The sequence below is a fragment of the Sorex fumeus genome, unplaced genomic scaffold, assembly GCF_029834395.1.
Source record: "Sorex fumeus unplaced genomic scaffold, SorFum_2.1 ptg000080l, whole genome shotgun sequence".
NCBI lineage: Eukaryota > Metazoa > Chordata > Mammalia > Eulipotyphla > Soricidae > Sorex > Sorex fumeus.
The window spans coordinates 4,111,636-4,133,969 of record NW_026606137.1 but is presented as its reverse complement, the minus strand read 5'-3'; the positions used below and the strand labels follow the sequence as shown (position 1 = coordinate 4,133,969).

General features: G+C 50.9%; 1 protein-coding gene across 1 annotated transcript; it reads left to right on the top strand.

The window, feature by feature from the left end:
• The first annotated feature begins 240 nt into the window (after nucleotides 1-240).
• MCM3 (minichromosome maintenance complex component 3) lies at nucleotides 241-21,618 on the top strand. Its single transcript, XM_056130624.1, has 17 exons — nucleotides 241-350; nucleotides 2,529-2,641; nucleotides 3,216-3,424; nucleotides 4,077-4,207; nucleotides 5,206-5,444; nucleotides 6,731-6,839; nucleotides 7,831-7,984; nucleotides 8,433-8,564; nucleotides 9,705-9,913; nucleotides 12,927-13,101; nucleotides 14,110-14,236; nucleotides 15,095-15,245; nucleotides 17,689-17,829; nucleotides 18,591-18,694; nucleotides 19,309-19,394; nucleotides 20,516-20,627; nucleotides 21,351-21,618. The coding sequence occupies exons 1-17, from the start codon at nucleotides 273-275 to the stop codon at nucleotides 21,547-21,549; spliced, it is 2,469 nt and encodes an 822-aa protein (XP_055986599.1). The 5' UTR covers nucleotides 241-272; the 3' UTR covers nucleotides 21,550-21,618.
• The last annotated feature ends 716 nt before the right edge of the window (nucleotides 21,619-22,334 follow it).

Sequence of the window (22,334 nt, the reverse complement as noted above, 5' to 3'; positions counted from 1 at the left end):
ACATAGCCGGCCCCGGAAGGCAGAATTCCCGCCACCACGAGGCGCCGCCCGGAAAGCCCCGCAGGAGCAACGGCTCCCGATTGGACAGCGCCGTGAAGGCGTCCGACGGCTCGGCCAATCAGAAGGCGCCTCGGCCCCGAGGCCCCGCCCCTCCCTCGTGATCTCCCCGCCGAGTGGCGGGAAACCTCGGGCAGCGTTTTGGCGCCGGTTGCGCGGTTCGGGGACGTGTCGCGCCGCTCTGCTCCGGGCCGGGCGGTTCCGAGTTGGCGGGCATGGCGGGGACCGTGGTGCTGGACGACGTGGAGATGCGGGAGGCGCAGAGAGACTACCTGGACTTCCTGGACGACGAGGTGAGGGCACCCCGGGGCGCTGACCGGGCCCGCCGCCCGCGTTCCCTTTGCAAGCCCAGGACCGGGCCCCTCGCGCTCCCCCGAGTGCAGATGCCAAGGCAGCGCCCCCCGGGGTCAGGGTCCCCAGCGTCCAGCGACGACAGGGGCTTCTCGGCCCCAGGAGACCTGTGCGCCACCCCTCCCCCACCCACCCCCTTTATTTTTTTAATTTTTTTAATTTTTTGGGCGACTCCAGGTGTGATGCAGAGCCAGAGGGGCCCCCCTTGAACCCTGCAGGGGGTGCAAAGGCATTGCTGCCTGCAGCTCAGGGAGAGCCCAGGGGGCTGCAGGAAGGAAAAAGAACCGATCCCAGTTGGAGGGTGGGAGGCTGGCCAATGCTTCTCTTCTCCAGGGGTGGTTGGTCTGTGTTTGCAAAGGAGACTTGGAGGCTTTCCTGATTTTTTTTTTTTTTTTTTGCTTTTTGGGTCACACCCGGGCGATGCACAGGGGTTACTCCTGGCTCATGCACTCAGGAATTGCTCCTGGCGGTGCTCAGGGGGACCCTATGGGGTGCTGGGAATCGAACCTGTGTCGGTCATGTTGGTTGGCTGCGTGCAAGGCAAACGCCATACCTGCTGTGCTATCACTCCAGCCCCGAGGCGCGCAGTTCTTAAGAGTTATTTTATTTATTTTTTTGGGTCACACTCGGTGATGCACAGGGGTTCCTCCTGGCTCACGCACCCAGGAATGACCCCTGGTGGTGCTCAGGGGACCCTATGGGATGCTGGGGATCGAACCCCGGTCAGCCGTGTGCAAGACAAACTGCCCTACCCGCTGTGCTATCGCTCCAGACCCTTAAGAGTGATTTTAACAGGATAGTAAAAGGCCACTTAGTTACTTTCTAAAGAACAAGGTTTTCACTCAACTTCCTTAGACATTTTTATGCGTTTTAATTTTTATTAGTTGAAACACCATGAGGTACAGTTGTAGACTTACGAATTTTTGTGCTTGGGTTTCGATTGTACTATGATCAAGTACCCATCCCTCCACCAGTGCCCGTTTCCCACCACCACGGATCCCAGTATCCCGCCCACCCCCCATTCCCCCATCCCACCCTGCCTCTGTGGCAGGGAATTCCCTTTTGTTCTCTCTCTCCTTTTGCGTCCTGTGGTTGGCAAGAGAGGCATTGAGTGACAATCGTGTTCGGTCTATAGTCTACTTTCAGCATGCATCTCCTATCCTGGGAGGATCCTCCCAACACCCTTTATTTGGTACTCCCTTCTCTATCTGAGCTTCCCTTTCCCCTAGCGTGTGCTCTGATCCTTTAGCTCTAAACAACATGGCTGGGAGGTAAATTTTCAACATTAGGCCCGTTAGGTAAAGAGTTATCTTAATAGGATAGTAAAAGGCCATTCTGTTACTTTTGAAAAACAAGGTTTTTATGGATTTTTCTCATGCCCTTACTATGCGTTTCTTTCAGTTTCTTAGTAGAAGTTGAGAATTGCTTGCATATACAAAGCTGTCGGTGACAAGGGAAAGAGCACTACATTGAAATCTTGACGCTTAAACTGCCCCCATAGGGTGAATGTGACTCTAAGGCTAGTGAGTGAGAAAATATGGGGCAGGCAGGGGAGTGACGGAGTGTGTTTGAATTCAGACACATTCTGCCACAGACAATTTTTTTTTTTTGGTAGGAGTACTGCTATTTATTCAGCCACTGATTAGCTGATTGAATTGTGCATGAACTCCACCTTACTTTTTTTTTTTTTCATTTTTTTATAATTTTATTTATTGCATCACCGTGAGAGCAGTGACAAAGCTTTCGGGTCTAAGCCTCGGTTATACAGTGAAACACCCATCCCTTCACCAGTGCCCATTCTCCACCCCCAACAACCCCAGTATACCCCCATCCCACACCCTCCCCCTACCTGTGGGGCAGATGATTTCCACATTACTCTCTCTCTACTTTGATCACATTCAACATTTCGACACCAGACCCACCATTATCATTTGGGATTTTACCCCAACACTCAGATCTGCTGAAAAGGCAACAGTAGACAATTTGTGTTCGTTCTCTTGCTGGTTATGAATAACATATGATGTCGTGCTGCCGCAAAAATCTTGCTCTGTGAACTGCCTGTTTTCAAACATCGTACTCTGAATTCGTGTCTCTTGTAACACGTCGTGGCTGTTTTGCAGGAAGATCAGGGGATTTATCAGAGCAAAGTTCGGGAGCTGATAAGTGACAACCTCTACCGGCTGATTGTCAATGTGAACGACCTGCGGAGGAAGAACGAGAAGAGAGCGAACCGGTGAGCGGCAGGGGCTTTCAGGGGGGGTCTTGGCTCTGAGTGAGAATGGCCCATCTCTCTCCCCCCAAGCCTGGAACTGGCTTCCCAGGCCCTACAGGAATCTGGATGCAGCATCACTGACCTCGACGGCCTCATTGCCTTACCTGTGCTTGTGTTTTTTCTTCTTCCACCGGTATGTGGGGCTGGCAAGACAGTCCAGCACATAAGGCACTTGCTTTGCTGTCTCGATTCAAATCCCCGGCACTGCATAAGGTCTCTGAGTCCCCACAGGAGTGACCCATGAGCTCACAGCCAGCAGTAAGACCTGAGCACTGCTGACTGTGACCTAAGAGCCAAACATAGGAGCAAGTCGTTTAGTCCTTTTCCTTCCAAGAGCGCTTCCTTCCATATTCAGATGGACAAGTATCACTTAGTACATCTTCGATAAGATGAGTTACGGTTGGCCCTCGGTTGTACTGGCGGCATTAGGAAACAGGAACTGGCTTTTCGTTTCTTGGCCCTGATTGTCTAAGACGCTGTTCATTATTTTTTGGGGGGTTCTAATTATCCTTTCTTCTCTCCATCTATAACGTAGCCTCCTGAACAATGCTTTTGAGGAGCTGGTTGCCTTCCAGAAGGCCTTGAAGGATTTTGTGGCCTCCATCGATGCTACTTACGCCAAGCAGTACGAGGAGTTCTACATAGGCTTGGAGGGCAGCTTTGGCGCCAAACACGTCTCTCCCCGGACCCTCACCTCTTGCTTCTTGAGCTGTGTGGTCTGTGTGGAGGGCATCGTCACTAAATGTGAGTGCGTTTCAGTGGAGAACTAAGAGAATGGCAGAGGGCAGATTTAAAAGGATTGCAGGTGGGAAAGCGGAGGTAGAGTCGGACGGCGTGTCTTGCAGCGTCAGAAAGGCCCAGCATTGGAACCGGGGGGCGGTGAGACTTGGAGGAGGGCTCTGAGTCGGGGGACTTTGGATTTCCACTCGTGTTCATTGAGGGGTGAGTTCTGGCCCTGGTGGCGGAGTCCTGGCTCGTGGCAGTCTCATTCTGATCCTGAACTCCCACCTCTTTCTCCAGATGAATCATTTGTAAGGTTCTCGATGAATGTCCCTCTCGGAGAGCCCAGCAAGCTACCGAGAGTATCCCGCCCGCACGGCAAAGCCTGGCAAGCTCCCCGTGGCGTATTCGATGTGCCAAAAACAGTAACAACAAGTCTCACACTTTGTTGTGAGATGTTACTGGTGCCCGCTCGAGCAAATCGATGAACAACAGGAGGACAGTGCTTGATGAATAAGATGACTCTCTCAATGCAGAGAATAAATGACAGTGTTGGAATAGCTTGAATTAGTTAGAAAAACATGGTGTTTGGTTGGTCATGTTGGTTTGCCAGGGTCAGGACCCACCTCAGTTACTGTCCAGTTGAAGGACGTTGTATGCACATTTCCATTTCTAGGTTCTCTGGTTCGTCCCAAAGTGGTCCGCAGTGTCCACTACTGTCCTGCTACCAAGAAGACCATAGAGCGACGTTACTCCGATCTCACCACCTTGGTGGCCTTCCCGTCCAGCTCTGTGTATCCTACCAAGGTGAGGAAATTAGTTGACGGGGCTTCTTTGGAGATCGGAGTTAGAGATGCCCGTCTTAGTGCAAGAATCTGGTTAATACTTGAAGTCCTCCACTTAAAAATTAATCAGGGTGAATGGTAAGGGTCAGTTGCCTAGCTGTGGGGCTCACGGGCCCTGCAGTGCCAGCTATCTAAACCAAAGTTGATAGGATGCAAGGCAAGCCCCTTAATGTATAGCTATCTCTAGGGCCTGCTTTTCTGTTTCTTCTGAACATTCTTTAAGATTTGTTTATGCTGTGGGTAGGATTGGAGGGCAGCTTTGGCTCCAAACATTAATTCACCCATTGTCTTTCCTATAGTATGTTCACTTGTGTGACTCTATACCACATTCTGTTGATCATTTTTAAGTTACCAGGAATAGTGTCGCTCTGAACATTGTAGCACAGAGCTTCGAGTGAATTCTTTCTGTCTCCTGGGAGTGGAAGTTCTGTCTCACACTGTAAGCACATACTCAGCTACAGCGGAACACTCTTAATGTAGATACTCACCTGGTTACGGGCGCTTCAGACATAGATTCTTCTTCCCATTAGAAGGCCTGCAAGTAGAATAGATAAGGATAGACAAGGGGATTGGGATAGAGAAGAGACTGGATGTTCCTTTTGTGGTTGCTGGCCCTGAAAAATGGCACAAAGTCATTTCCGAGCTGTATTTTGTATTTTGTCTCCCACAATAAGCGTGTGTTCGTGTCATTTCTTTTTTTTAAAAATTTCTTTTTTTTATTTTTTATTTTTTTTTGCTTTTTGGGTTACACCTGGCAATGCACAGGGGTTACTCCTAGCTCATGCACTCAGGAATTACCCCTGGCAGTGCTCAGGGGACCATATGGGATGCTGGGAATCGAACTTGGGTCAGCCGCGTGCAAGGCAAATGCCCTACCCGCTGTGCTGTCGCTCCAGCCCATCGTGTCATTTCTTAAGACAGAGCGGAAATAACTTCTGCTTTACGGTGTGCTCTGTCTAGGATGAGGAAAACAACCCCCTGGAGACAGAGTATGGCCTCTCTGTCTACAAGGACCACCAGACCATCACCATCCAGGAGATGCCCGAGAAGGCCCCCGCCGGCCAGCTGCCCCGTTCGGTGGATGTCATTCTGGATGATGACCTAGTGGATAAAGTGAAGCCTGGAGACCGAGTCCAGGTGGTGGGGACCTATCGCTGTCTTCCTGGGAAGAAAGGCGGCTACACCTCAGGGACTTTCAGGTAAAGGGTCAGTCAGCCAGTGTTGGGAACGCCACCTCCATTTGTGGTACTGTCCCTTCCCTAAGTCACTGTATCCCTTCGAGTTACAACACGGGCAGAGTTCTCTACTGGGCCGGTGACCTCTTCTGTCAGATACGACTTGGAATACTCACGGAGCTCAGGCCTGGGCCTGAGTTTGTATGTGGTTTTTTTGGGGTTTTTTTTGTCATCTTGGGTCACACCCAGCAGCAATGCACAGGGGTTACTCCTGGCTTATGCACTCAGGAATTACTCCTGGCGGTGCTCAGGGGACCCTATGGGATGCTGGGTCAGCCGCGTGCAAGGCAAATGCCCTCCCCGCTGTGTTATCGCTCCAGCCCCCTGGGCCTTGAGTTTGATCCATGGAACTGCACGCCAACGCCCACCGCCTTGCTAGGATGGCCCCGAGGGCCGCCAGCAGTGCTGGCCTAAACATTTGAGTTGTCCAGCCTGCACATCTGGGCTGAGTGTCATCAGGCGTGGCCCCCAGGCCTCCTGACTCCAATGCAAAGATTAGACTGCTCGGGAGGCATCCCACCCCACAAGAACCAAAACCTTGTCATCCTAGCTTAGACTAAAAGTGGGAGTTGGTGGTGATGTGTAGCCCCTCTGTGTACCTGCGAGTTTATACCTGTATTACTCTACATACTTTATTTTTTTTATAAAAAAATTTTTCATTGAATCACCGTGAGATAGTTACAAGCTTTTATGTTTGGGTCACAATCACACAAGGATCAAACACCCATCCCTCCACCAGTGCACATTCACCACCGCCAATATCCCCGATATACCCCCCATTTCCCACCCTCCCCCTGCCTCCATGGTAGACGTGATTCTCCATACTCTCTCTCAACTTTTGGGCATTATGGTTTGCAGTACAAACCCTGAGAGCTTATCATGTTTGGTCCTTTATCTGCTTTCAGCACACATCTCCCATCCCCACCGGTTCCTCAAGCCGCCATTTCCTTAGTGATCCCTTCTCTGTTCTCTGTTCTCTATCTCATGAGGCTTCTAGCTATGGAGCGATCGATCTGTCCTGCTCTACTCACTTCTTTCTGAAACTTGGCTCAGTAAGAGAAGACCCGTTTCTTAGGTGAGGTCGAGTAAGTCTATTTAGGTTATAGCCTAAGAGAGACTTAGTCTGTCTTGATTTCTCTCCTTTTTTTTTTTTTTTTCCCAGTTCGCTCTTACTGATCACTCGCCTAACCTGCCTATGATGTTAGGAGTTGACAACCATCCATTTGTCTTGCCTCTTCTCTTTGTCCCAGGACCGTCCTGATTGCCTGTAACGTGAAGCAGATGAGCAAGGACCTTCAGCCTTCCTTCTCTGCTGAGGACATAGCCAAGATCAAGAAGTTCAGCAAGACCCGTTCTAAGGTCTGCAGGCCCTGTAGGGGGTTGGAGTGGATGTGGATTCGTCTGCATGCCCTGTAGGGGTGTGGGGTGAGCCTGCGTTTGTCAGGGACATTGTTTGGACGCTGGCCCTCTTCATTGAAGTGGAAGGTCAGGGTTTTTTCCTCCTCTGAAGTTATCTGGGGTTGGAGCGATCGCACAGCGGTAGGGCGTTTGCCTTGCGCGCAAATGGGTTCGATTCCTCGGAGAGCCCGGCAAGCTACCGAGCGTATCTCGCCCGCACGGCAAAGGCCTGGCAAGCTACCTGTGACGTATTCGATATGCCAAACCCAGTAACAACAAGTCTCACAATGGAGACGTTACTGGTACCCTCTCGAGAAAATCCGTGAACAACGGAGGACAGTGACAGTGACAGTGAAGTTACCTGGTGCTAGCTTCAAGTTTTGACCAGGCAGCAAGTAAAAAGGTATTTTTGCTTTGGGTTCTTGAATTTTTTTTTTATTATCTTCTGGTCTCAGTGAATCTAATGCAAATACTAGAAAAGGACTTAGAATATCAATGTGCCTTTGATGTAAATCACATTATACCCATGGCGTTAGTGATGGAGTAGTTCTTAAATTTCAAGTGCCATGTTAATTTTTACTTTCAGTTCTCCATTTTTTTTTCTTTTTAAAGACAATATCCACATTTAGAATTGGATAAAATCATGCACGTGTGCTTACATTTTTTTTTTTTTTGCTGCAGCACAATATACATTTTTATTAAGCTTAAAATGTTTTGAATCTGGGAACCCTTTCTTGTCGATTAAATTTCTTGGTAATTTTGGGATCCAGGTGTCCACCGTTTCTGTTTTGATAATGTTCAGGTCAGTGCATCGTGTCTCATGAACGTAGGTTTTTCAGTGAGAAGTGGTCTTTCTTCCAGCATTTTCTATAGGCTGAGGGCGAACGTGGACATCAGTGATGCCCTCTTGAATCTCACGAGACTCTCACAGACTTGGTGCTCCCTCCCATAGGATATCTTTGACCAGCTGGCCCGGTCATTGGCTCCCAGCATCCATGGGCATGAGTATGTCAAGAAGGCGATTCTCTGCTTGCTCTTGGGAGGGGTGGAACGGGATCTTGAAAACGGCAGCCACATCCGTGGGGACATCAATATTCTTCTGATAGGTAAGGTCTGTGGGGAGTCGCTTTTGGCTCTCAAAAGTGCGCAGTTGTGGTGACCTGTAATCTGTGAGATTGTGACTCCCATGACACATGTTAGCGGTGGTGACCCATGAGTCTCTGAGATTGTGATTTCTTGCTTTCAACTCCCGGAGTGTTTGGTTGTGGTGGCCTGTGAATCGTGATTCCCGTTAAACATTTCGGTCCCCCGAAAGGGTGAGCAGCTTAAAAATGAACCCTTGAGGGTTGTAGTTTTTTGAATTTCCTGATTGATAGCATAAGAAAAAGGAAAAAAAAAATCTTGACTCAAATGATAAAGAAAAAACAACAGCAAAAAGTAATATTAGCGGCTGATTACCGGTCTGTCTCCTGGTACCAGGAACTGTGTCTGTAAAAGAACTTGCTCAGGACTGGGCGAATTTCCTAGAGTCCCCACCGCCCCCTCCCGTTACAGGAGACCCGTCTGTCGCCAAGTCTCAGCTGCTGCGGTACGTGCTGTGCACGGCACCCCGGGCTATCCCCACCACTGGCCGGGGCTCCTCTGGAGTGGGCCTGACGGCAGCCGTCACCACCGACCAGGAGACAGGTGAGAGACGTGCGGCCGCGAGGGCGGGCATCAGTCTTGGGGGGGCATCACTCTGAGCGCTGCCTCGGGGTGGGGGGGTTCCCTGGAGGCGGTGCGTGGGCCAGAAAGTTGGGGACTGGTAACCTGGCGATAGGGTGACTTGATTGAATGAGACCTGGGGCTGGCCCTCTGTCGGTCGACAAGAGCAGAAGGCAACCTGGGAGAGATCGGAGAAAGAAAGTCTCGGGACTTCCTTGGGAGGTGAAAATGAAATCGAGCTATTTCATAAATTAGCGGAAGGGATGGGACGACTCACATAAAAAGCACAGAGCTGTCGGGGAAGTCACTGGAGGACGAGAAAGGAGAGGAAAATCTTGAAAGGAAGTTGTGTCATCTTCCGAATCGTTTCCTCGTGGCATTTCTTGTTTGTAGCTTTCTTGTTTCTGCCCTCGTTTCTTCCTGTAATTTCTTGGCTGTTCGTTCCACTGTTCCTTTCATGTCCTCTTTCAATTTACCGGATGCCTGTTCCACCGTTTCTTTGAGTTCATTGAACACCTTTAACATTTCGTCGCTGAATTCTTTATCAGAGAGATCCTATTTGTGGGTGACCCCCGTTGAGGCTTCTGGATTCTTTTCTTCGTCCTCTCCTCGTGGTGGGCACTGGTGGAGGGATGGGCATTTGATCATTGTGTGAAACGTGAACACAAAAGGTTGTAAGTCTGTAACTACCTCAGGGTGATTCATTAAAAAATTAAAAAAAAAATAGGGGTTGGAGAGATAGCACAGCGGGTAGGGCGTTTGCCGTGCACGTGGCCGACCCGGGTTCGATTCCCAGCATCCCATATGGTCCCCTGAACACCGCCAGGAGTAACTCCTGAGTGCAGAGCCAGGAGGAACCCCTGTGCATCGCCAGGTGTGACCCAAAAAGCAAAATAATAATAATAATAATAAAAAAATAAAGGAAACTCTTTGGAGGCTCATGACGAGGGGTCATGGTTGGACAAGGACATTCCTGTTCAGGTTGTCCCCAGGGCTTCCTCTAAGGTGCCCGTTTCTGGCTTCTCTGCGTTCTCACCTGTGCCGGGGCAGCTGCAGGGAGAGAGAAATCCCTTCTCTGCCCTCTGCAAACATGCCCCGTGGCATGTCGTCCCCCTCCCACAGGGGAGCGCCGGCTGGAAGCAGGGGCCATGGTCCTGGCCGACCGAGGGGTGGTCTGCATCGATGAGTTCGATAAGATGTCCGACATGGACCGCACGGCCATCCACGAAGTGATGGAGCAAGGGCGCGTCACCATCGCCAAGGCTGGCATCCATGCCCGGCTGAATGCCCGCTGCAGTGTCTTGGCCGCTGCCAACCCCGTCTACGGCAGGGTGAGTGGAATCAGCCGCCGAACCACCGGGCCAGGTGAAAACTTCGGCCCGGAAACCGGATCTAGGTCACGACCCCCGGAATAGAAGGGCCGGGGATTGAAGTGGGCGCTGCATCTTGTTGCTGGTCTCGGCTCTGGGCAGTGCTCTGTGCCAAACAGAAGGATCTGCAGTCTCCCAATCCAGGTGACCCAGTGACACTGTCTATTGTATGGGAAGGACAGTCGTACACAGAACAGAGAGATAGTAGGGAAATTGTCTTCCTTCTGCTCCTTTCCTAAGAGGTGGCTGCCGGCAGCTTTGGAGGGTTGTTTTGGGGGGCTTGTGGGGAGCAGGGGGGCGGCACACCCAGCAGTGCTCAGCGGCTGTTCCTGGCCTTGAGCAAGGAGTGACCCCTGGCAGTGCTTGGGGCGGGGGACCGTACGGCGTGCTGGGGATTCGAACCAGCGTCAGCACCGTGCAAGGCAAGCCCCTGAACCTCTGTTCGTTCTTTCTGGCTCCTTTTTGAGTCTTTAGGGAAATAAAATCCAGATGCAGAGAGGCATGTACTATCTTTATTTGGTCGGTGTGGTCCTGGGGATTAAACTGTGGTGGGTTGTGTAGGCAACTGCCTCATCCTGTACTGTCACTCTGACCCTGGCCCCCTGCCATGCTTTTTTTTTTTAAGGATGAACCTGTTAATCTTTGTCTTTTAGTGTGAAAATAATGTGCTATGATAGACTTTTTTTTTTTTTTTTTTTTTTTTTGCTTTTTGGGTCACACCTGGCGATGCACAGAGGTTACTCCTGGCTCTGCGCTCAGGAATTACTCCTGGCGGTGCTCGGGGGACCATATGGGATGCTGGGAATCGAACCCTGGTTGACCGTGTGCAAGGCAAATGCCCTACCCGCTGTGCTATCACTCCATCTCAATATATTATCCTCTGGATAAAAGACTATCATAGCACATTACAGCCAGTCCGGCCGAGCCGGGTTCGATTCCTCCGCCCCTCTCGGAGAGCCCGGCAAGCTACCGAGAGTATCTCACCCGCACGGCAAAGCCTGGCAAGCTCCCTGTGACGTATTTGATATGCCAGACACAGTAATAACAAGTTTCAAATTGGAGACATTACTGGGCCCGCACGAGCAAATCGATGAACAACGGGAGGACAGTGACCTTGCAGTGGAGTTACTGGATTAAACGTTGTTATTTCGCTAGAGATGGCCAAATCACTCTCACTGCTGATTCTGTCCTGGGAGACTTCACTCATCCTTCAGGTGCTTTATGCTCACGTTCTCCTTTTATCCTCCAAATCACCCCCTGATTAGGTAGTTAATGGTCTCCCTTTTATTGACAAGAGAGTGGAGGCTTGAAAGGTTCAGTAACTTGCTCAGGAGTCACCGTCTGGAAAATGGAAGTCAAGGCTTAATGCTGGTTTCCTGGCGCTCTCCAGAGTGTGGGGATGCAGATATTGGTAACTCCTTCCAGAAATGAAGTAGCATGGGTTTATGACAAGTTTCAGGTATAGTTTTCGTGTTTGTGCGTACTGCGTCACACACATCTCGTGACTGAAAGTCTGGTTTGCATCCATCATCTTGGAATTGATTTCAGAGTGTGTGGGAGTGCCCATTTTGGGGGTGGGAAACATTCAGGTGCCTGGTCTCCTTCCGGTCCTGAGTTTTGAATCAGAAATCTCTAGGTTGGTGTCGTTGGTGTGACACTTGGTGTGGTTATGACTTGGAAAGACTCTGTTGTGTAGGTTATCTAATGCATAGCATGGATTGAGAGCCATAGATTTTTTTTTTAGAATACTATAATATCGATCTCATTCTCAGGGGACACGGTGCTATAAGTCACGGTCCTCCCGTTGTTCATCGATTCGCTCGAGCGGGCCCAGTAACATCTCCATCATGAGACTTGTTGTTACTGTGTTTGGCATATCGATCTCGGGGGACATAGAGAGCGAAAATGCAGGTACTAGAAAAATGTGAATACGATCGGTATCATTCATGTTAGCTGCTGACTTTAGTCTGTGTAGGTGGGTAGGCCTCCCCATAAGGTCCGAAATTAAAAGCTAAGAGAGTCAGGTTCTTGTGTCCCAGGGAAGATCTCCCTTCATCTTAAGATGTTAACGTTTGGAGATCGTAACCATTTCCATTGCAGCTTTACTCGGTATCTTTTGAGTAAGGGACTCTTAATTTTTTTTTTTGAGAGTTGGCTTAGCCCTCTTTTTTTTTGGTGACAGGTGAGAAAGGGAGGGGAGGTCATCATTCAGGTTTGGCTTCCTCTTAGAGAAAGAGAAAGAAACAGTAGGATTTGGGGTTGAGGGGGCCGGTTTTGAGACTCTCTTAGGTCTCTTGGGTCCCTAAGCTAAAAGGTGGGTTCTATTTTCTTAGAAGGAAGGGTAGGGACGGGGGCGGGGGGGGGGGCATTTAAGAAGATTTTCTGAGCTTCATTTAGGGAAAGGTTGGGGGTGAGTAGGTATGCTTAAAAATGTTTCATTGTGGGGCTGGAGCGATAGCACAGCGGGGAGGGCGTTTGCCTTGCACGCAGCCAACATGGCCAACACAGGTTCGATTCCCAGCATCCCATATGGTCCCCCGAGCACTGCCAGGAGTGATTCCTGAGTGCATGAGCCAGGAGTAACCCCTGAGCATCGCCGGGTGTGACCCAAAGAGCAAAAAATATAAGAAAAAGTTTTATTGCGGGGCTGGAGTGATAGCACAGCTGGTAGGGCGTTTGCCTTGCATGCAGCCAACATGGCCAACCTGGGTTCGATTCCCAGCATCCCATAGGGTCCCCCGAGCACCGCCAGGAGCAATTCTGGAGTGCATGAGCCAGGAGTGACCCCTGAGCATCGCCAGGTGTGACCCAAAAGGCAAAAAAAAAAAAAAAAAAAAAAAGTTTCGTTGCTTCTTTTGTTCTTTAAGACCAGTTTGTCTATTTATTTATCTCAACTTCTGGCTCCCGGAGTTCAGCTTTCTTTTCCTTCCCATTAATGCCACCTCCAACCTCCCTTTTTCCTCCCGCTCCTCAGTACGACCAGTACAAAACCCCTATGGAGAACATCGCCCTGCAGGACTCCCTATTGTCCCGATTCGACTTGCTGTTCATCATGCTGGACCAGATGGATCCGGAGCAGGACCGGGAGATCTCCGACCACGTCCTTAGGATGCACCGATACAGAGCCCCCGGCGAGCAGGACGGCGATGGTGAGGCCAGGGGACGGGCCGGGGGACTCAATGGCATCACCGGGGCCGCTAGCTCCGCCCTCACCCAGTGGCCCCGATGTCGTGGGCACGGGGGCTGATTGCCCACTTGGGGGTGATCATTATCCATTTCTGGGTCCGAGAACACCTTTGAATGTGGGTCCGGAGTTGGTTCTGTTGGTAAGGCTCCACGAATCTATTGCATTCTGGATTCTTCCTTTGTGAGTCTTTCCCTTCTGTGCTGTGAAAGAAGCAGTTTCACTGGGCTAACCTCTTCTGTCCTCTCTCTCTCTCTCTCTCTCTCTCTCTCTCTCTCCTCTTTCTCTTTTATATATTTATTTTGCTTTTCTTTGGGTCACACCCAGCGATGCACAGGAGTTAACTCCTGGTTCATGCACTCAGGAATCTCTCCTGGCGGTGCTCGGGGGACTATATGGGATGCTGGGACTCGAACCTGGGTCTTTTGCGTGCAAGGCAAACGCCCTACCCACTGTGCTATTGCTCCAGCCTCTCTCTCTCTCTCTCTCTCTCTTCTCTCTCTCAATTGAATCACAGTGATGCACACAGTTTCAAAGTTGTTTATGATTGGCTTTCTGGTCATACAGTGTTCCAACCCCCATTTCTCCACCGGTATATATATTTCCCACCACCATTGTCCCCAGTTTTCATCCCCATCACCACCCACTCCCCCAGCTTCCTGTCTCTCCCTCTCTCTCCCTCTCCCTCCCCCTGTCCCATCACCCCTCTCCTGTTTCCTTTCCCCCACCCCAAGCTCCCTTTTGGGCACTGTGGTTTACAGCACAGGTATTGAAAGGTCATCATCATGTATATCCCTTTACCTACTTTCATCCTCAGTTTTTGTCCAAAGTGGTCATTTCCAGCTATCATTGTCGTAGTGGTATCCTCTTTATCCTAACTACCCCCTACCCCCCCCCCCCCCACGTCAACCCTCCACCGTCCCACTTGTGGCAAGCAACCAATCGTGTTCTGTCCTTTCTCTTGTGTTTCTAGCTATGCCTCTGGGGAGTGCCGTGGAAATCCTGGCCACAGAGGATCCCAACTTTGACCCAGAAGACCAGCAGGACACGCAGATTTATGAGAAGCACGACAACCTTCTGCACGGGACCAAGAGGAAAAAGTGAGCTTTCGGGGCTGGAGCGATAGCACAGCGGGGAGGGCGTTTGCCTTGCACGCGACTGACCCAGGTCCGATTCCCAGCATCCCATAGAGTCCCCCGAGCACTGCCAGGAGTAATTCCTGAGTGCATGAGCCAGGAGTAACCCCTGAGCATCGCCGGGTGTCACCCAAAAAGCCAAAAAAAAAAAAAGTGAACTTTCCTCCTGCTTCTCACCACTAGGGACCCAAGAGTCTGGTGCTCCTGGGGCTTGTTTATGCGTTGGAACTCGGGGCTGTGCCTGGGCCTAGGCTAGACACAGATTTCTGACAGCGTGTTCGGCGTTGGTGTCTGGATCCCTGGACCAGATAACTTTATGCCCCTTGTGTGTTGTTTTCCTGAAATAGAGCCTGTAGTGATAATCCTAGCTGGTGGTGGGTGTGTGGTGTCACTCCCATGTCCGAAGCATCACACAGGTGCCATGAGCATTGGTGAGGCGCTTCCGAGGAAGATCCAGAGGTAGCAAACACTGTAGACCCGAGATCAGTTACCCAAGCGGGAAACGGGGCTTCCTCTCTCTCTCTCTCTCGTTTTGGTCCTGGAGCTGTAGGAAGTCTAGCAGAACCCCCTGGCCTTGTTGGTTTAAGGACCCAGAAGGTGGCGTCAGAAGATCAGATTCCACTTGAGCTTCTCTGGGGCCCTGGATCCATCCCCCGCCTCTGGAGCCGGGCAGATGGTCCCCAAACTTCCCACCCGACTGACACCACCCCTAGAATGAAACACGTGTCGGTGGAAAGGCCTTGGCCTTGGGCCTGTTCGGTGCACGTGGGAGTTAGGAGCCGTGGGGGTTCCGGGCGGCGGGACTGACCGGGCGCTTGTCAGGGAGAAGATGGTGAGTGCGGCTTTCATGAGGAAGTACATCCACGTGGCGAAGATCATCAAGCCCGTCCTGACGCAGGAGTCGGCGTCCTACATCGCGGAGGAGTACTCACGCCTGCGCAGTCAGGACAGCATGAGTTCTGACACCGCCCGGGTGAGTCCTTGGCAGCTCCGGTGCTCCGAGAGTTCGGAGATCCAAGCTTCGTGATCCCTCTCTCCCCGGCCCCCCCCCCCCCCCACACACACAGACACACACACACACACACACACACACACACACACACACACACACACACACAGAGACAGACAGACACACACACACTCAACACACACACTCTTTTTTTCCCTCCGTGATTCCTTCCCATTTTTTTTTTTCTTTCTGGGCTCAGGCTGCCGGTGCCACAAAGTCCTTCCTTGGGTTTCCTTTGACCAAAGGGAAAATGAACCGAGAACCGTGGAGATCACGTGACTCTGGTTGGTCCAAAAAGGCCTTGGCCTCCAGAAGCTGTTTCACTTGGCCTGAAGGGGGGGGGGGGGGAGGGGGGAGGTGCCCCAGAGTGCGGGGTTTCAAATGGACACTTGATGGATGAATCATAGTTGGGGGGTTTCGTTAAACAGCTCGGTTGGTTAGCACCGCCGTTTCCAGAGCGCACCGCTGTCCGTGAGTTGCTGGGAGTCTTGGGAGAGCATAGATCGTAAGTGGTCTCACATCTCAGAGACCTAAGTTTTGAGCCCTCAGCGTAGGAGCTGACCGTGGTCTTGGATTTTGACCTGATCCTGGGTTATCTAAGATCGCCTTAGGCACAAGACAGACATTCTAACTGTCCAGGGGCCAGAGTAGCTGACGGCAGGTAGGGTGGTTTGCCTTGTCTGCAGCCGACTCGCTGTGGTCCTCTAAGCACTTCCGGGTGTCCCCCCCCAAAAAAAAAACACACAAAAAAGGAATTTCTCTTCTCGTCAGGACTGCCTTAATATCTCCAGTGGCGACATGCGTGTCACATCGACTGGCATGAAATGTTGGACTCTCTTTGAGGCATTGAACTTGCACTAGCTACCCGTGACTTCTGCCTAATCATTTTCATTTTATTCTTTTCTTATAGATTGTATTTTGGGTGAAACAACTCTTAACCTAATTTTATTTTCGGGTGGGGGGCTGTTGCAGGGGACACACCTGGCAGTGCTCAGGACTTACGCCTGGTTCTGCGCTCTGGCTCTGAAAACTCCCCGACGTGCACATGTTCCAGTGTGTCAGAGCCCTCTTGCCAAATACACTAACACTTTCAGGTTTAAGTCTCGTCATACGATGGTCAAACACCTTTCCCTTCCCCAGGACTTATTTTTCACCACCAAGAACCCCAATATAACCCCCTGCCACCCCTCCCAGTGCCTGTGAGGCAGATGATTTCCACTTAACTCTCTACTTTGATTACATTCATCATTTCGACAAAAGATGCGCCGTTATTGTTTAGAGTTTACCCTCCCCAACAATCAGAATTGCTGAAAAAGCATTGTGAAATACTTTGTTTTCTGTAGCTGGTTATGAGAACCACATGATGTCGTATTGCGGCTGCGCGATTTTGGATTTCTGATACTTTACTTATTAAGTCTGGAGGGATTTCTGCCAAGAGCCAGATAATTACGAGATTGGTTTCTGTGGCTCTGGAGCCATGGCCGTGCCGGAGAGCCGCTCGTGGGGGGCAACTCCTGACCTCGGTAGGACGTGAAGGACCAGCCGGGAACGCCCCCCTTCCCCTGAGGTTGCAGTTGCTCCATCACCTCTAGCTCATACCTGGCTTTTCAATAAGCTCTGAGGCGGCGGCCACCTTGCTGCTGGCGGGGGGAGGGAGGTGGAACAGAGCAACACCCTTTCCCTCCCGGGGAGACGTGACACCGTAGATTAACACATAGTCCATTCACTTTTCTGCCGCAAGCTGCCAGGCTCTGCATGAAGTCCTTGTGCCTCTGGAGCCGTGGCCGTGCCGGAGAGCCGCTTGTGGGGTGGGGGCAACTTGTGACCTCGGTAGGGCGTGAAGGACTCACCAGCTTTTTAAGTGATTCAAGAATTGGAACTACTACATAATGGCTTGTGTAAACATCCAGCCTGGTAGCTTTCTGAATCATTGACGGGTCTGGTGGGTTTCCTTTCAAGTGTGGGTTGTGCTTTTCTTTTTTGGGACGTCCAGTTGTGCCTGAATGACGAATTGGGAAATATTGAAAAGTGTGGTACGCGGCTACCTTGAGAGGAGGCAGGTCCTCCGTTCTGCTCCTACATCCCATCATTCTGACCCTTCTTACTTTGGCAGCTGTGACATGCCTTATTATTGTCGTCCCTTTTCTCTGTTCATCCCTCCTGCAAAACACACACACACACACACACACACACACACACACACACACACACACACTTCCTGGATCGTATTTATTTTGGTCCGTTTCGTACGATAGCTCAAGTAAAATGCCGTGCTCTGAACCCTTCGGTTGGGCATTTTAAGAGCTTTTCTAGTGCTGCCTTTTATTTCGTTCTCTGTGCTGTGGGGATCTGGGCCAGCCTGAGGGGTGAGTGCCAGCTAACTAAAGTGCCCTTGTGTCTTCCCCAGACCTCCCCAGTCACCGCTCGGACACTGGAAACCCTGATTCGCTTGTCCACTGCCCACGCCAAGGCCCGTATGAGCAAGACTGTGGATCTGCAGGACGCAGAGGAAGCGGTCGAGCTGGTCCAGTACGCTTACTTCAAGAAGGTGAGGCCGCGGGCGCTCCCGGGCGCTGGGGCTCAGGCTCGGTGTCTGCACTGACTGTGTGGATCACAGTTCCAGCTCCCTTTCTCTGGAGCTGGGGGTACCCGTGGCTCTCCACCCTGATGTTGGTTGGAACCAGCCGGAATGCTTTAAAAATCCCGTTTCCAAACCTCACAGAGCCCCAAGAGATTTGGGTTGAGTTGATGCTATACATGCTTAGTCATCCGTTCTTTTTTTTTTCTTCTTCTTCTTTTTTTTTAATAGCACAGCGGTAGGGCGTTTGCCTTGCAAGCCGCCAGCCTGGCCAAGCCAGGTTCGATTCTTCCGCCCCTCTCGGAGAGCCCGGCAAGCTACCGAGAGTATCTCGCCCGCACGGCAAAGCCTGGCAAGCTCCCCGTGACGTATTCGATATGCCAAACACAGTAACAACAAGTCTCACAATGGAGACGTGACTGGGCCCGCTCGAGCAAATCGATGAACAACGGGAGGACAGTGCTACTTCATTGACTTCACCAGTCTGGGCTGCATATTTTTCCCCACCCATTACTTAATTTGTTAAACTCTCAATGGTAAACTCATTGGGTATCTACTCCTGTGAAATGGATGGAACATACTTCTCTGCTGCATTTCTCAAGACAGGTAGACTTGTCTCTGTGCCCAGGTGTCGGGACTTAGAAGCAGGGTGACTCAAGGGACAGAATTCAGTGTCTTGTTCCCCGGCATCAGTGACCACCCCCCTGCCACGACGCTTGTCTCGGTCCTAGGTCCTCGAGAAGGAGAAGAAACGTAAGAAGCGAGACGAGGATGAGTCGGACGTCGAAGATGAAGAAGAGGGTAACCAGGAGGTCCAGGAGCAGAAGACAAAGAGGTAATGAGCGCAGAAAGATTCTAGGCTGGGCTGGGAGAGGGGTGGGCGGTGACCCAGACCGGGAGAGTGGGGCGGGGGTAGGACGTGGCGCTCTCCGTCCTTCCTCCCAAGGAAATGCACATCTCGGGAGCTCACACAGACGGCTCCGAATAGACGTGCCAAAATTCTTTTCCTGGGGATTGTTTTTTCCCTCCTGTGCCTGTGGCTGAGTTTATTAGGGTGGGTGATGAGGCAAAAAGCTTTAGGGGCCAGGGCCTATTTGAGTTCTGCTCTATAAGCACTTGGTCTTTTCATAGAAAGTAACAGTTCGGGGGCTGGAGCGATAGCACAGCAGGTAGGGCCTTGGCCTTGCACGCGGCCGACCCGGGTTCGATCCCCAGCATCCCATAGGGTCCCCGAAGCACCACCAGGGGTAATTCCTGAGTGCAGAGCCAGGAGTAATTACCCCTGTGCATTGCCAGGTGTGACCCAAAAAGCAAAAAGAAAAAAAAATAAAAAACATAAAGAAAGAAAGTAATAGTTCATAGAGGCCTGGTATTTCCCTTGGTTCCGGTTCTCTTTTTCTGTCATGACGGGGCTCTCCAGAACTCTAAAACCGGGGTGGGTGTTTTCAGGAGGAGGACTCGTCGCTCAGAGGCCAAGGATGGGGAGTCCTATGACCCCTATGACTTCAGCGACACAGAAAAAGAAATGCCTCAAGGTAAGAGAGCACCCCCGCTCCCGGTGAAGGGTTGCCACCCGGATGCCCAACTCTGTCGCTTCCCTTTCTGGTGGCTTCTCCGGTGACTCTCTGACGAGGGCTCCTTGTCTTCTCCCAAGAGACGTTGTACTTGGGACCCCCCGCCCCCCTCACCCCCATAGCGAGAACTTCGTAAAAAGCTTTGCTCTTGGGTTTGCTCTCCTTGATGAGCGGCTTCTCGCCCAGACTCCTACGAGCAGCACCAGCATCCTAAGTGGAGAGTCTCTTGTGCCTGACTCAAATGTTACATCACATACCGGAGAGTCCCCCATTTTTCTGTAATGACCCCAGAAGAACCCTAGGAAGTAAGCGTCGAGTGAGCGCACGGAGAGGCAGAGACTCACAGAGGAGATGATTTCTCTGGTGTTTGTGGAAAGGCTTCACTTTGTTTTTCATTTTTTAAAAAAAATTTATTTATTTTAATTTTATTTATTTTTTTATTGAATCACCATGAGAACAGTTACAAAGCTTTCAGGTTTCAGTCTCGGTCATACAATGATCAAACACCCATCCCTTCACCAGAGCACATGTTCCACCACCAAGAACCCCAGTATAGCCCCCAGCCCACCCCTACCCCTGCCCGTGTGGCAGGTGATTTTCAATTTAGTCTCTCTTTACTTTGATTGTATTCGAATTTTCAACAAAAGACTATTATTATTTGGATTTTTTTCCCCCCAACTATCACACCTGCAGAAAAGGCATCATTAGATAATTTGTTTTCTATTGCTAAAAATGAAGACCATATGATGTCTTCATTTTTGATTTTTGGTATTTTATTTTATTTTTTTATTTAAAAAAATTTTTTTTTTATTAAAAATTTTTTTATTAGTGAGACACCACGAGGTACAGTTGTAGACTTACACATTTTTGTGCTTGGGTTTCAATTATACAATGATCAAACACCCATCCCTCCACCAGTGCCCATTTTCCACCACCACGGATCCCAGTATCCCTCCCACCCCCCCATCCCCCCCATCCCACCCTGCCTCTGTGGCAGGGCATTTCCTTTGGTTCTCTCTCTCTTATTGGGTGTTGGCTTCACCTTGTTTTTTAAATCCTCTGCAACCGTTTCTTGTCTAAAGTGCACACTCCGAAGACAGCCGACTCGCAGGAGACCAAGGACTCACAGGAGACGGAGGACTCGCAGGCGACCAAGGAGGCAGAGTCCCAGCGAGTGGAACTGAGTGAACCCAGGTGAGGGGGAGAATGAGTTCTGATGCCCCTTCTGCTGGGCACCTTTCCTCTGCAAGAGGGAACATGCTGTGTCTCCACAGAGCTCAGACCCAGAGCCCCAAGCGTTTAATAACATTTAGTTTTAATTTAATTTAATTTTTTTTGACTTTGGGCCAGACCCGGTGGTGCTCAGGGCTTACTCCTGGCTCTGCTGTCAGGGATCACTCCAGCTGGTCTCAGGGGGGCCATAGGGTTTGCTGGGGATCCATCCCGGGTCAGTGTGCAAGGGAAACTCGCCCGCTGTCCTCTCGGGCCCCTCTCCTTATCAGATTTTTTTGAACAGGTTGCTAAATTGCATCCCAAAGATGACAGCTTGCATTTTTGCCAGCGTCGGATATGCCAATGCCCCGTACACTCCCGAGTTCTCTGATTTGTGTCAATGCTGTTATTTCCCAGTGTGTAATACAGCAAGTCTAGCCTAACGGGGCCACTCGGATGCAGAGTAATGGCAATGAAGGCAGTGGCACGTATGTGATAGCATGGGGGACACCTCCATTACATTAACAACGCCCAACGAAGTCAGTGGCGTGTGTGTGTGTGTGTGTGTGTGTGTGTGTGTCAGCATGGGGGACACCTACATTGTATCAGCACTGGGTTTTTCCACTGAAGAACTTGCCTGAGACCATGTGGGTTAGTTCATTCCTCCTCACCCTCACTCTCACCTTCCCTTCCTCCCATGGGCAGGTTGAAGGCCTTCAAGGCGGCCCTCCTAGAGGTGTTCCGGGAAGTGCACGCACAGTCGGTGGGTCTGACCCGCCTCACGGAATCCGTCAACCGGGACAGAGGGGAGCCCTTCTCTGCCGAGGAGATCCAGGCTGCCCTCAGCAAGATGCAGGATGACAACCAGGTCATGGTGTCCGAGGGCATCGTCTTCCTCATCTGACGACGCCTCATCGCTGAACTCTGGGGTTCCGCCAAGAAAGCGCCTCCCACGTTTCCTATCCCTGCTTCCACCCGCGCCCAACCCGTCCCACCGCCTTTGCCTTCTTTGCCGAAATAACCGCGTCGGATGGAACTGAAGCTGCGGGCAAGATCCCCAGGAAGTGGGATCGGGGCTTTGGAAATGGGTGATGAACACGGAATGGGTTCAAAGAAGAAAGAGGCTGCAGACCAAGACTAGAGCATTTTCCCCACCAGAGACTGGATTGGACGCCCTGGTTTCCCGTCACAGAGCAAGCCAAATCATCGTTTTGCTAAAAATAACATGAATCCTGTGTTTCTTTTTTTGTTTGGTTTTTGGAGGGAGGAAGGGGGAGGAGGAAGGGTGGTCTCTTTCTCCTTTCCATTTTGCTGGTGGTTTTCTCTCTCTCTCTCTCTCTCTCTCTCTCTCTCTCTCTCTCTCTCTCTCTAGCACTTGATTCAAGAGCAGGCTTTGGGGTTTCTGTGCTGGAGGAGAAACTCTCAGGCAGGTTCTGAACATAAACTTTCTCTGTATTTGTACCAGTTACAATTAGTATGTAGCTTTGATCCACTTATCCGAGGCTTGGAATAAAAGTGACCTATTTTTGTGGTACACATAGCCTGACTACTGTGTGCTTGATACCGAGGGAACACGGTGGAGTGGGAGGGCGGGGATTTTTTTTGGCAGAATCCCCAAGTTCAGTATTAAAGCATAGTTAAAGCTGTCTTGCCGAATTTGCTGCTGGTTTCTGTCCCAAGTTGCCACAA